Genomic DNA, 13,351 nt, shown 5'->3' on the forward strand with positions numbered 1-13,351 from the left:
AGAATTCTCGTTACCGCACAACAAAGATCTGCGGACATGCAATTATGACCTTTCGCGAACTTTGACCAACCAATGAAATGACTAACAAGAAGTCGACATGAGCCAATCAAAAATCACCTTTCTGGAGCGGTATGGCACAAGTCTCAAACTTTCGACTTCTATTTCAGACTACGCTTTGAAATACATTTTGACAAAATTCTCGATTCAAAATTTTAAAACTGAACAAAGAACATTCTGAATGTTTAATAGATGACCGATATTGTGTGGCAGTATTCCCTACGTGATGTGTAACGCATCTTTTTGTTTATCCCATATCGAAGCGAGCGATAGACGAAGGTTTTGACGGAACTAGTCGTACAGTCCGTAACTGTATTTCGGAATACCGCGAGGTTGCATGATTAGAAAACCAATTCCATTTGTCTGTCTGTCTGTCTGTCTGTCTGTCAGGGTAATCCGACTCGGTGACTTCGTTGATTGCGTGTCATATGCAAAATCCATTTTTGAACGATTTATTTAAAATCACGCTTAACCCGGGGTTTCCGTCTCATGAGTTATGCATTATCAAAGGGACAAAAAAAGAACTTATACACGCTTATGTACTATCTGTGTTATGAAACCATTGATTAGGGGCATTGAGCATGACATGTACATATGTATTTAGGTATTTAGAGTTTGGCTTTTAGTCACTCTTCAAGTTTCACCACAAACATATTTTTATCTTTGTCGTATATTTTGGCGTTTCTAATTGTTTTTTTTATGTTTCAGAAAAACAAAGTCTCACATATAATCGGAGAGAAGAAAACGACATATTCCGAAAAGGTGACGTTTTGCCTTCTATTTCAATGAGATCAAAACTTCGACTCTACTTACTAAGAACGATATGATAATTGCATCAAAAATAGTCCAGATCTTATCATTTTTGCTTAATGGATTACGTTTTGCCCTTCAATGACTAGAAGATTTCTGAACGATTCCCCAAATGTCTCAAACACTAGTGTTGAATTTTCACGAAGCGTCTTGCTATCCAGAACCCGTAAAAACCTAAAACGAAAAAAGACATGAATCATACGCATAATCTTATGATAACAATTCTGACATTGGCTTTTAATTTTAATACATATTATCTTTCTCTGCCTGCAATAAATGCCCCCTTTGTTCTGTCCATTCTGAGAATGTCCATGAACTTCCATCTAATTACTGACGTGGGTACCTGTTCAGCGAAATCGGGCATTCGCTCACTCACTCACTCACTCTTTCACTCACAAACACCCACTTACCCACTCACTTACTCACAAACACCCATTTACCCACTCATTCATACACTCACTTACTCACAAGAACCTATGTACCCCTCACTCACTCACTCACTCACTCACTCACTCACTCACTCACTCACTCACAAACACCCACTTACCCACGCATTCACTCCACATTTCAGAGAAGAATATGGAAGCTCTTCCTGAAAAAATGGTCTTTCTTTCCAGACCCGGACACGACCACTGTCAATGCCCATATCCCCCGTCCCAGGACCTGTATATCACTAATGTTTTGTAATTGTTTGTGAATTTTTAAAAACTCAGAAAATCATCTTTTTAACTCGATATAATCGGTACTCTTATTGTCAAAGTGGCTTCACGCGAAATATGGAACCATGGGTATTTTTCGATTGTACAGAGGACATCGAGTTAATTGAAGGGTTTTTTTTCTTTACATTAGCATGATATATTCACCTGCCATATGTTAAAAAGATCTTGTTATCTGTGACTGCTAGACTGGAGATTAATTTCCATCTGTGTGTATCAGTGAGTTTGAAGTCAGTTGTCCTCGCCCATCCTGGGAGTGAGTATCTATTTACCACCGACGGTGACACAGTGTATGTACAATACAGACTGGAATCTGAAAAACATGTATCGTTTGATTTTGCTGTAATTATTTTCTTTAACATAAATTGTAATATTAGAATATTTCTTTGCATAAAGAATGTTTTGTCAAAAACGTACAGTACAAAAAATCGACATCATTTGACATCATATTTTAGATTCATATTTTGGTGCGTTTTTGTATTACGAACCCGTGCCAGTAGGCTTTGGTAAATATATATAACATCTACGTCACAATCAATCATGCCTTACCGCCTCCTCGGTCTAGTGGAGCAGGAAGGTCGGGGGTTCCTTCACCGTTTGCGTCATACCAAAAGACAGTTAAAAGATGGTTCTTGTTGTTACCCTGCCTGGCGCACGGCATATTAAAGGGCTAAAACACGGACTGGTCGACTCGGAGTCAGTATAGTGTGTCTTAGTGGGGTATCCATGGTACACTGCAACATGGCATCTCAGTGGACTGGCATTAGTCTGGACTAGCACGCACGCACGCACGCACGCACGCACGTCGCTATATAAGTTATCGTGAACGCGACGTTTAACCTCATTTCACCTCACCTTCATTCCTAGTCGTGTGCACCACTCAGGCAGTCAACCACTCAGCAAGTGACAACCATACCACATAACGAATTTAGGAGGTGTTTATATATGTTCTAACAAACCTCAGCAAAGAAATGTTTGGGTGGGTTTTTTTAGAAAAAATGCACTGTATGGTATGCCAACGACCACAACTCACGTGACTGTCCAGAGTAAATGACAACGTCCCTGACAGGATATTCAATGGAGAATGACGTCAGAAACTTCCCAGAATGGTCATACTTCCTGATGTCCCTCTTGTACCGGCCATAAACGTAGACAACACTGGCATGAGAATAATGGTTCTATGATGCAAATACTTCGCTTGTAGGTGTACAAAAGATGTCGTTTTGTGTTTGTTTGTTTATTTGTTGTTTAACGCCGTACTCAGCAATAGTCCAGCTATAAGACGGCGGTCTGTAAATAATCGAGTCTGGACCAGACATTCCAGTGATTGACATCATGATCCTGACCATCCGATCCCGTTAGTCGCCTTTTACGGCAAGCATGGGTTGCTGAAGACTTACTCTACCACGGGTCTTCACGGATCATGTCGAGTGGGAGTGAGATGGAGCAACGAATCGCTGAACAGTTTTCCGTTTTATCACTACATTATATAGGACAGCCCAAAGTGATGCAGGTCGAAGACATCCATGTTGGTCAAACCACGAACACAAATAAACCAGTGACGGATATCATGAGTACCGCCCAACGCCACCAGGCAGACAATCAAACGACCCTGACTGACCACATGATCCATTTAGTTCTCTTGATGTTTGTTTGTTGTTTAACGCCACACTCAGCAATATTCCAGCTGTATGACGGTTGTCTGTAATTAACAAGTCTGGGCCAGACAGTACAGAGCTTGACAAAATGAGCATCGATTTAAGGAATTGGGATACGATGACATGCATCAACCAACCAGCGAGTCTGACCACCCGATCCAGTTAGTCGCCTTTTACGCCAAGCATAGTCACCTTTTACGCCAAGCATGGGTTTTTGAAGACCTATTCTACCCCGGAATCTTCACGGGTCGGGATACGATGACCTATGCTTGTTGTAAGAGGCGACTAACGGGATCGGGTGGTCAGGCTCGCTGGTTGGTTGATGCATGGGATACGATGACATGCATCAACCAACCAGCGAGCCTGACCACCCGATCCCGTTAGTCGCCTCTTACAACAAGAATAAGTTGCTGAAGACCGAGCCTAACCCGGATTTTCCTGGGTCTGCCTCTTGTTACAATCTTCGGATGCTGGGAGCCCCCGATACCCAACAGGGCACAAGCACATATGGTGCGAATAAAACATACACATCTATATAGACAGTGTGCCTTAGACTACTGGTTCACATGTCCCATGACGGGATTGCCTAAAAGTCGGGCCAAGAAAAGTCGGGCCGGGCCGGGCCAGCGGGTAATTGCAGAATAATAAAACGAAACGCGCATATCTAGGCAGATCTCAAATGTCTACAAACGTATAGTTTTGCTCATTTAATTGAGTTTGAATAAAAATGCACCTTCAACAATGTAATTAACTGATGATTATGACTACATACCGTGAGTCTCGTAGAAAAGTCAGTGTCTTGACTGTGTGTATTATTTGATTAGAATGTTTCTCACCGACCTTAAGCGTGTAGGGATGTGATGTCCTGGGCAGGAAACGACAGTGTTTTGACTACTCTTCTTTCATTAATTAACGTGTTAAGGTAATTAACCTTTAGTAATTCGTGTTAAACCAACACAGGATGTTTTCTGGAAGTGGATATTCGCGAATGTCAAAAGACTGACAGGACACGTGTTAATAACTGTCCAAGCACTTCTAAAGTTCCTAACATTATTTATATCTAAAGACTAGTATTATAATAAAACCACTTTATTGTGTCATATTTCAGTAGTTAAAGAAAACACAGAGCTCAAAGTGAAGCCTTTTTCACTCTACATTCTCAACATAGTCTCTATCAGAAGTGTTTCGCTTGTGTTGAGTCCGACTTGGCCCGGGCGGTCATTGTTATCACTACAATCAATTTGGTGATCTGCGAAGTTTTCAGAGGTTCAGATACTTACTGTTCCCTTGTTTCAACGATGACCCGAATTCTATTCGCCCTTCCTCGGAGAGCGACTGGGAGTTTCGTGATTATTTTACTAACAAGGTTGTAAGACCACAGCCCCGAGGAGTTGATGAAAAAAGCTCGAACCACAACAGGGTCCACAGCCACGCTTGTACATGCCCCTATTAAGAAAATAGAAATTAGAAGTTAGTCTAAATGATCCGCCGAAACAGATTAAAGTTTGGCGTAACGGGAAAAATAGTTGCAAATATGTTATGAATGGACAACTGAAAATCAGTGATGACACCAGGTCTTTGCAGCCGCCATTCACACAATTTGCAAAAAAAAGTAACTTTAAATTGCCTGACGTCATACAGCAGTACTCCTTCCATGCAAGGAACCAGACACGATGGTGCATTTACTGATTTCGTTAAAACAAGCGACAAAAGAATTTCCATAATTATAGGAAATTATGTTACACGCAGAGTCCAGTGTACGATTCTAACTGTATCACAAGATGTGTTCCCAATCAGAATCACATGGATCACAATCAATTAATGATGATACCAGGTGCTCGCGATATGTTTAAATGGTCAACCGTGGCATAAACACATGCAAAGGCAAGTAAAGGAATCAAAACAAACAAAAATCAGAATACAGAAATCGTTCAGATACAAACAATATAATAAAATGATTCATTCTTTTCATAATTTGAATGAATAGCTAGGAATGTACAGGCACGAGCGTGTGCATACATGTATCTTTCTAAAGACATTATGATCGGTTCTCCAAGACTAGTACTCGTTCGTTGTGTTGCATCTGAACAGGCTTTGGGGATGCTGATGTGTTTATAATCGGGGCACGTGATCAACCTAGCCGTATATGTGGATGATATCATAAAACAGGTTTTTATGTCTTGTCAACAAATTTTTTAAAAAAACATCAATTCAATCAAAGTTTTATTCAAACAAGATAGTTCTTTTTTATGTTTATTTTTTTATATGACATTAAAGCCTGCTTTACGATATCATACACAAATGCATTCTTTTTATTCTTTTGGCATTGCCTCAAAGCGATGAAGTCTAACTACAGTAGTAGAAAAGTATTTTGGTCTATAGCATTTCTCCACAGACTGTTCTCGTCTAGATCTTACAGTCAGATATCTAGACGGATACACAAGCGCTATGTTATATAACGGTTTTGCGTTGAGGGGTTTTTACACACACACACACACACACACACACACACACACACACACACACACACACATACGTACATACATATTGGGATTTAACATAGTCTTCAGTAATAAGACGGAGTGACTATCCCTTGTTGTGTATTATTTGAGTGTCAGTGAGATGATGTTTTGTCAATATACTTAAATTTTTACATATTTTTAAATATAACATTAGAGGAACATCCAACGCGTGATATACTTTTTGCGGGTACAAGAAATATTTGAATGATTGCAAGTCGTTATATTCAGAGAAATCGGTGACCCAAGCCCATATTCTATAATCACAAATGAGAGGAAGTAATTACTATTTTAGTTTTCAAGACATAAGGTTCCCGGCCACATCCTTATCCACATCCTTATCTACATCCTGCTGTACCGGGTGTTGCCAGCTACTAAACAACACTTATTATAACAGGCATGTTTGCTGGTAGATCATAGGTCGTCAGTCACCTTGTCCTCTTGTAAGATCATTTACGGTACAATTCTGCATATTAGAGTTAAGATCTTTGCATCAGCCCGAACACATTTGGGTGTCACGTTAAAAACAGTTCGCTGAAAATTTGCAACGTAGTGCCTTTATAAAAAAAAAACATTTACCTTCTTAGCAACAGCGAGGAAACTGTGTACAGTGGGCGCCAACAGAAACAAAAGACAAGTATATGGAGAAAAATCGAGATAACATTTTACTTCGTAAACACCTACCGTCAATTATTTTCTCCGGCTTCTCTTGATTGCGTCCAACTTGAACATGTGTCGTAAATAATCCACCAGGATTCTTCTGGCAGAGATAGAGAACATTTTCGGAGTAGTCCATGGCAACAACGTACCCTTGGAACTGACCAGCGGGCTGCCACTTGTCAGAGTCCAGCTCAAGGACGAAGAGTTTGCTCGTCGAAATTGAGATACTGTACATGTGGCTGGTAGTCACAGTCAGTAGTCTTTGTTTCCCTGAAAGGCATGATGCTGATGGGATGAAGAACTGAGTGAGTGAGTGAGTGACTGAGATGTGTTTAACGCCGTTTTTAAAAGTATTCAAGTTATATCACGGCGTGTCAGCTTGACGTGGGAGGAAATCTCGAAGTGATGCAGGTCTCAGACGTTTACCACTTCGGTGAAACCCACGAGCACGGGTATGGTGCTGACAAACCTAGGAACATAATCGGGGTGAACCCACAATCATAGGTTTCTGGCGTGCCCAAGGGACGCAACTATGCACAGCGAATCGCGGCGCCTCAGACGACTGGGCCAACCGTTCCCCCGGATGAAGAACTGACTGAACACCAACAAGCTATATGACTTTATTCATATGCATTCGACTGCCTTTATATTGTCATAGTCAATGAGTGAATATTACTTTATGCCGAGGTCAGCAAATAATAACTGAAACTGAACCATGTGCACCAATGGTGAACAGCCCGAGGAATGATCCACGTTTGCGGGGCGGGATGACACATTGTAATCTCCCGGGCCTCGTTAGTCTGTGCTTATAAGCAGTGGACATCTGTACACCCGTGAAGATCCGGGGTAGAAAAGGTCTTCAGCAACCCATGCTTGCCGTAAAAGGCGACTATGCTTGTCGTAAGAGGAGACTAACGGGATCGGATGGTCAGGATCGCTGACTTGGTTGATACATGTCATCGTTTCCCAATTGCATGGATCGATGTTCATGATTTCAATCACTGGATTGTCTGGTCCAGACTCGATTATTAACAGACTGTCGTCATGTAGCTGGAATATTGCTGAGTACGGCGTTAAAGAACAAACAAACAAACATAACTGGATATTTGTAACAGCTCCCGACCTTAGAATGCCGACGGGGATACGTCATGTTGGACTGGATACGAGCATGCTGCTCGTCTTACAAAGTGAATGAACTATAAAATCACAGTGCGGACAGCTTGTCACGAGGAGTAAATTGACACTGATTGTGGTTCAAATCCAAATGCTGACCCTTTCTATGAGCATCATATCGTGCTAAACATGGCAAAGGAGTTGATTTTCAACATTAAAAGACCAGGACAAAACTGAAATACTGTTCAACGTGACATGTAATCAGTGACATGACACGCAGGCTTACAGTAAACAATATTTTATTCATTGAAGTATTTTCTTCTCAAGACTTCACATGTAGTTATAAATGTATCAAATATTACTAAAACGCTCAGTTGTTAATAAAAATGAGCGGTCGGGTAGCCTAGTGGTTAAAGCGTTCGCTCGTCACACCGAAGACCCGGGTTCGAATCCCAACATGGGTACAATGTGTGAAGCCCATTTCTGGTGTCCCCTGCCATGATCTTGCTGGAATATTGCTAAAAGCGGCGTAAAACTCACTCACTCACTCAAGACTTCTGAATCATTTCAGGCTCTATTGTTTAAAAAACTGTTTCTCGCCCTTACTTGATATGCCAGATGCTGGCTTCTTTACTGTTGCTCTATACTAAGCTGAAAGGGTGCTTCCATTGAAACAGGGGTTTACAATAAAAATACATTAAACTGCCTCGAAAATCCACATGGTTTACAATATCACGTACACAGCGATACTAGTATCTACAGGTACAGCGTCTTAAGTCAAATAGACGATCAAAATTTATCATCCAAAACTGGCTCCGACAGGAGCTATCACTTGGGTGAGATCAAGCGATATCTACACTGTAGATATTGCTGCAATGAAATTGCATCACAATCTTTTGAAAACCATTGTGACATCATTGGTTACCATGATGTCACAATCAAAGGACATCACTAATGGCTGTTAGCAGTACGTTTTACACTTAAGACACTGCTTATTACTGTCAACAACCTGAAAAAGTTGGAAGAATGATGTTGGATGATAAATAAAATCTCACCCTCGTGTCTTTTGATATCAAATATATCAACAGTTGTTGATAAAAGTGGAAAAGATCCTCGGCAAGCCTCGGAGTTTTCCCACTTTTATCAGCTCGTGTTGATATATTTGATATCGAAAGACACTCTGGTGAGATTCTCTATAGCTATATATTGGGACTGGTAGCCAAGTTGACTCTGTCAATACTGATCGGCTGTCCTGCCTGATATATGTAATCTGTGAGCAAATACTGTTGAGGGTGGCTATGGAACGGGCCTACGTGCAAATTTAACTGAATTTTAATTGACATAATGGTGACAGTGTACTTTTCTGCCGGGCTTTCTTGACAAAATATGAATTGCTGATACACCCAAGTCTAGTAGGTACACCATGACATAACTGAAATATACTCGCTAACTCAATCACTCACTCATTATTACTGATCTTTTTCTTAAAAAATGTATTTATAAGCTTACAAACCTGATAGTGCCATCTTTGGTCTTGGTGTAGCTTCGCTTCGGGTTGATGCGTCTCCTGTGAATCAATATTTATTCATATTACAGAAGGAGAAGCATATACGGGGTATAGTCAGGAATGTTAGGCTAGAAATACGAGTTTCTTTTAAACATTATCAGCAATAATGAGAGACCCGTGAAGACCCGGGATAGAATAGGTCTTCAGCAAACCCTGTTTTTCCGTAAAAGGCGACTATGCTTGTCGTAAGGGGCGACTAACGGGATCGGGTGGTCAGGTTCGCTGACATGGTTGATGCATGTCATCGATCCCGATTGCGTGGATCGATGCTCATGATTTCAATCACTGGATTGTCTGGTCCAGACTCGATTATTTACAGACCGCTTTCATATAGCTGGAATATTGCTGAGTGCTGTGTTTAACAACAAACGCAATAAAGAGTGAATGAGTGAGCGAGTATATCTCAGTTATATCACGGTGTATCAACTAGATTTGGGAGTATCAGCAAATATATTTTGTCGAAAAAGCTCTGCAGCAAAGGTCACCATTATGTTAATTAAAATTAAATTAAACATAGGCAAGTGCCATCGCCAATTTAAACAGTATGGTTCACAGGGGTGTTGCTTCTTTCACTGAAACGTGGATTTATATGTTAACTGAGGTCTTGTAAGCGGGAACAAAATACAAACTGCTTATGTCGGGTAGCCAGGCGCTTGCTGGGACAGATTGGATGTATTCCAATTCTATTTCATCTGTTTACGTTTATGCATTCTACAATGACAGTATCTAATACAGACTTAACACATTCGGAAATACTCCATTGGGTCAGTTTTGTAGCATACGCATCGACCGCATTATAATTATTATATTAAAGTTAGGAGCCAAGCTGATAGCAGGGTGTTTATGGTATTTTGGTTCATATTTGTTAATAACTGACGAAGATTGCTATTGTCACCATTAGAGCAGAGAACACCCACCATTCCTTCCTCTCTGTCTGTGATCATATTGCTTGATTACCTCCCAGATAGCTATATCCAATGTCTAACTGAAAAGCATTGTAGACCGTGATTGGGGTGTGAACAAGGTTTTACACATTTCTAGACATTCTGTTTGCTGCATTACTTCCTGCTATACTATACTATTTATATCAAATCTGCGGCCTTTTGTCGCAATTATGAATAATGCCAGATGTGTCTATTTTAATTATTTGCTACATTTGATTTATAAATTGTAATTTGCCTTTTTAACAATTTTGTGTTCATTATTTGGTAAATGAATATAATGTGTATTTAGCGTTTATTGTGGCGTTTCATTGCTTCAGTGAGTGAGTGAGTGAGTGTGGTTTTACGCTTCTTTTAGCAATCTTCACACATTGTACCCATGTCGGGAATTTAACCCGGGTTTTCGGCGTGACGAGCGAACGCTTTAACCACTAGGCTACCCGACCGTCCTCAGTGATGATGACTACCCCCTGTCTCGGGATTACACATTTGTTATTCATCACACAATGGAGAAACGACTACCCATACCTATCACTTACCACCGAACGAATCCCTGTTTGTCTTCGCGGACGCAGTACCCGGATCCACGCAAGTGTAAGATGCCTTCCGTGTAAACATCCACTTGAACATTAGAGGACATTCCACGGTTCTGTCACCTGATGCCTGATGGTAGAGAAGAGGTCTGACGTTAACTTTCCCTTTATGTCGGATATATTCAAACATATCCCGATTTAACAGAGCGCCCAGTCTCATTAAAACCAGACCTTAGTTCTCGCTACCGCTAAACAAAGATCTGAGGACTTCCTATTACGGGTCACGTCAGACCGACCTTTCGCGAACTTTGACCGACCGATGGAATGACCAATCAGAAGGCAGCTTTCTCGTGCTTTACGGAACTAATTTCAAATTGGCGACTTCGCTTCGAAACATAATTTTCACAAATTCTCGATTACAAATTTGAAACCTAAACAAAAGAACATCCTGGAATGGCTAATAGATGGTCTAGATTGTATGGATTCAGTCGTTAAACCCGTACCTATCGTTCGGAATACCCCGTCTTAAAGTTTTCGAGGTTGTATGATTAGAAATCACATTCCGACTGTCACTTTCATGATCTGGTAAGCGACGTTCTGATTGGTCGGATGAAAGGTCGTTCTGACGTGACCCCTAATGGGATGTCTTCAGATCTTTGTTTAGCGGTAGCGAGAACTAAGATCTGATTTTAATGAGATTGACAGAGCGCCAAACGACTCAAAAGTTTGATCAGGGCTACAGCATTCAAGGTCTTAGCAACGTTTCACGACCTTTTAGGTCCTGACATTCGGTCAAATTGATGCATCCATTACCAAAACTGTTTCCGATGCAGTTCCATAATTTAACTTCTAACAGATGTTCCCGTGTTTGTCTTAGTGAACCTTGGCATGTGTTTGCAGCGGTTTCGGGAACACCTGGTGTCATCACTGTTTGGTGGTGATTCACAAGCATCTGCTCATGAAGTAGTCAGATTCGTACAACCGACTCGTCTTTAAGCAGAGATTTCTTATGAATATGGCAATGGTTTTGTCGCTTTATTATTTCCAGGGTTGTGTGACAATTGCCAAAACACGAACAGAGATAAATACAGTGCGTGTGATGTTTGAATTTAACTTATGGTGTAACGGGTAGGCTCGTCACGTTAAGATTCAATTTCTACACTCACTCATCAGGGTAAGCAGAGCATATATCGTGTACCTCAATGTCACAGAAGCTATCTATTGAATGTCGTAGTCAGCATTTGGAAGAGACTAGTCATTCGATCAAATGTCAGCTAAATTAGCAAATGTATCACTTACGACTTTTGGGGGCGGTCGGGTAGCCTAGTGGTTAAAGCGTTAGCTCGTCACGCCGAAGACCCGGGGTCGATTCCCGACATGGGTACAATGAGTCAGCCCATTTCTGGTGTCCCCCGCCGTGATATTGCTGGAATATTGCTAAAAGCCGCGTAAAACCTCACTCACTCACTCACTCACTCACTTACGACTTTTACGTCCAACCTTGTGGCATGTGGTATTCTTGAGCTGAAAGACCGTCCCGGAAGCAAATAACATTGCAGGTACTTCAAAACGTAATCGATCCTGACGCATCCGATGATTCCTTGACACCTTTGTTTACACATCATCACTCCAACTGGATCATAACTATTGCTACCAGTTGCCACCACTATGAATATAACAGGTGAAAGAAGCGGAAGAAAACATGCACTTCGCATCATGTCCTCAACAATCTTAACCTGACGACCTACGTATCATGAAATAGCATGTCTTTACAAACTGTATTCATACAGTATAAATACTGCTCATAAATGTGGCAACCTTTAACCTATTTATTCTAATGGCTTTGTTAATTATTCATCTCTTAACGATTCCCCTATCCTGACCTGTCACTGTTAAGATTAATAATTTATTCGAGGGCCGTTATGTCCAGTCCACACGAAAACAAACTGCTGATGTATCGATACAGTGTAAGTTATGTGGTATTTAAAGATTCACTATGAACAAGTACAAGCACCAGACGCTATGTCCAAAACGGGGTACTTCACACTTCCTATGATTAAGGAGGGAATGAAACACTACACTTGACATTGTTTGGCTTAACAGATTAAATCAAATCAAACAATTTCACCAAATAGATGTATGTATTGTAAGAGGACTAAAAGACAGGCTTTAATATAATTTATTGATGTGACAACCTTTTCTCAACTGTCAAAAATGTGCTTGTGACACCCTTCCTCAAACACCTGTTGTCATCACTATTTGATAGTGAGTCATATATATATATACGTACCATAACGAGGACACGATCGTACCCACAGGCTACAACGTACAATAGTAGGAACAACCGAAAAGATGTCCGCGAAAATATGTCCCTCGTCACAAAACAAACAAATGCAAGTTAATTGTTCACCTGAAAACACCGGAACATGTGGTACAAGTGAAAAATGGGATTTGCATCAGATATCATTTTTGTCACTGAACCTTCAAGTTTGGAAATGTCGTCTGACCGACTACGATAAAACCCTTAGAAAGTTTTCTAAGGTCTTGAAAGTAGTCAAACTACATTTGTCGTAAAATTATAATGCTCGACTGTACCTCAAATGTAGACACCAAAGGTTGCAGCTGCCGGAATATTGTTCGACGTAAAGGGAAAGTTGCAAATTTGAATCTATTCGAATAATTTGAATATTAAATCTCATATGAAACACATGAGGCGGTTTATTTCCAGCTCAGGGCCTAGATTTTCGAAACGATCGTAGCCCTAAAATTATCGTAAA

The 13,351-nt window shown here is 40.7% G+C and overlaps 1 protein-coding gene across 1 annotated transcript; it reads right to left on the minus strand.

Moving 5' to 3' along the window:
* Positions 1–855: 855 nt before the first annotated feature.
* LOC124127249 lies at positions 856–10,700 on the minus strand. The gene is made up of 7 exons (XM_048391234.1): positions 10,581–10,700; positions 9,047–9,100; positions 6,445–6,690; positions 4,522–4,687; positions 2,617–2,741; positions 1,731–1,896; positions 856–1,041 (listed from the first exon to the last, which is right to left on the minus strand). The coding sequence occupies exons 1-7, from the start codon at positions 10,669–10,671 to the stop codon at positions 924–926; spliced, it is 966 nt and encodes a 321-aa protein (XP_048247191.1). The 5' UTR covers positions 10,672–10,700; the 3' UTR covers positions 856–923.
* Between the last annotated feature and the right edge of the window lie 2,651 nt (positions 10,701–13,351).

This window comes from Haliotis rufescens, unplaced genomic scaffold, assembly GCF_023055435.1.
Source record: "Haliotis rufescens isolate VD_foot unplaced genomic scaffold, xgHalRufe1.0.p SCAF_9, whole genome shotgun sequence".
Lineage (NCBI taxonomy): Eukaryota > Metazoa > Mollusca > Gastropoda > Lepetellida > Haliotidae > Haliotis > Haliotis rufescens.

Bases quoted from the DNA above. Each gene is read 5' to 3' on its own strand.
- LOC124127249 (XM_048391234.1), bottom strand. From the start codon at position 10,671: ATGTTCAAGTGGATGTTTACACGGAAGGCATCTTACACTTGCGTGGAT. The intron at 9,101-10,580 runs GTAAGTGATAGG...ATTGATTCACAG, and splicing joins AAACAGGGATTCGTTCGGTG to GAGACGCATCAACCCGAAGC. The intron at 2,742-4,521 runs GTAAGTATCTGA...TTCTCATGCCAG, and splicing joins ATCGTTGAAACAAGGGAACA to TGTTGTCTACGTTTATGGCC.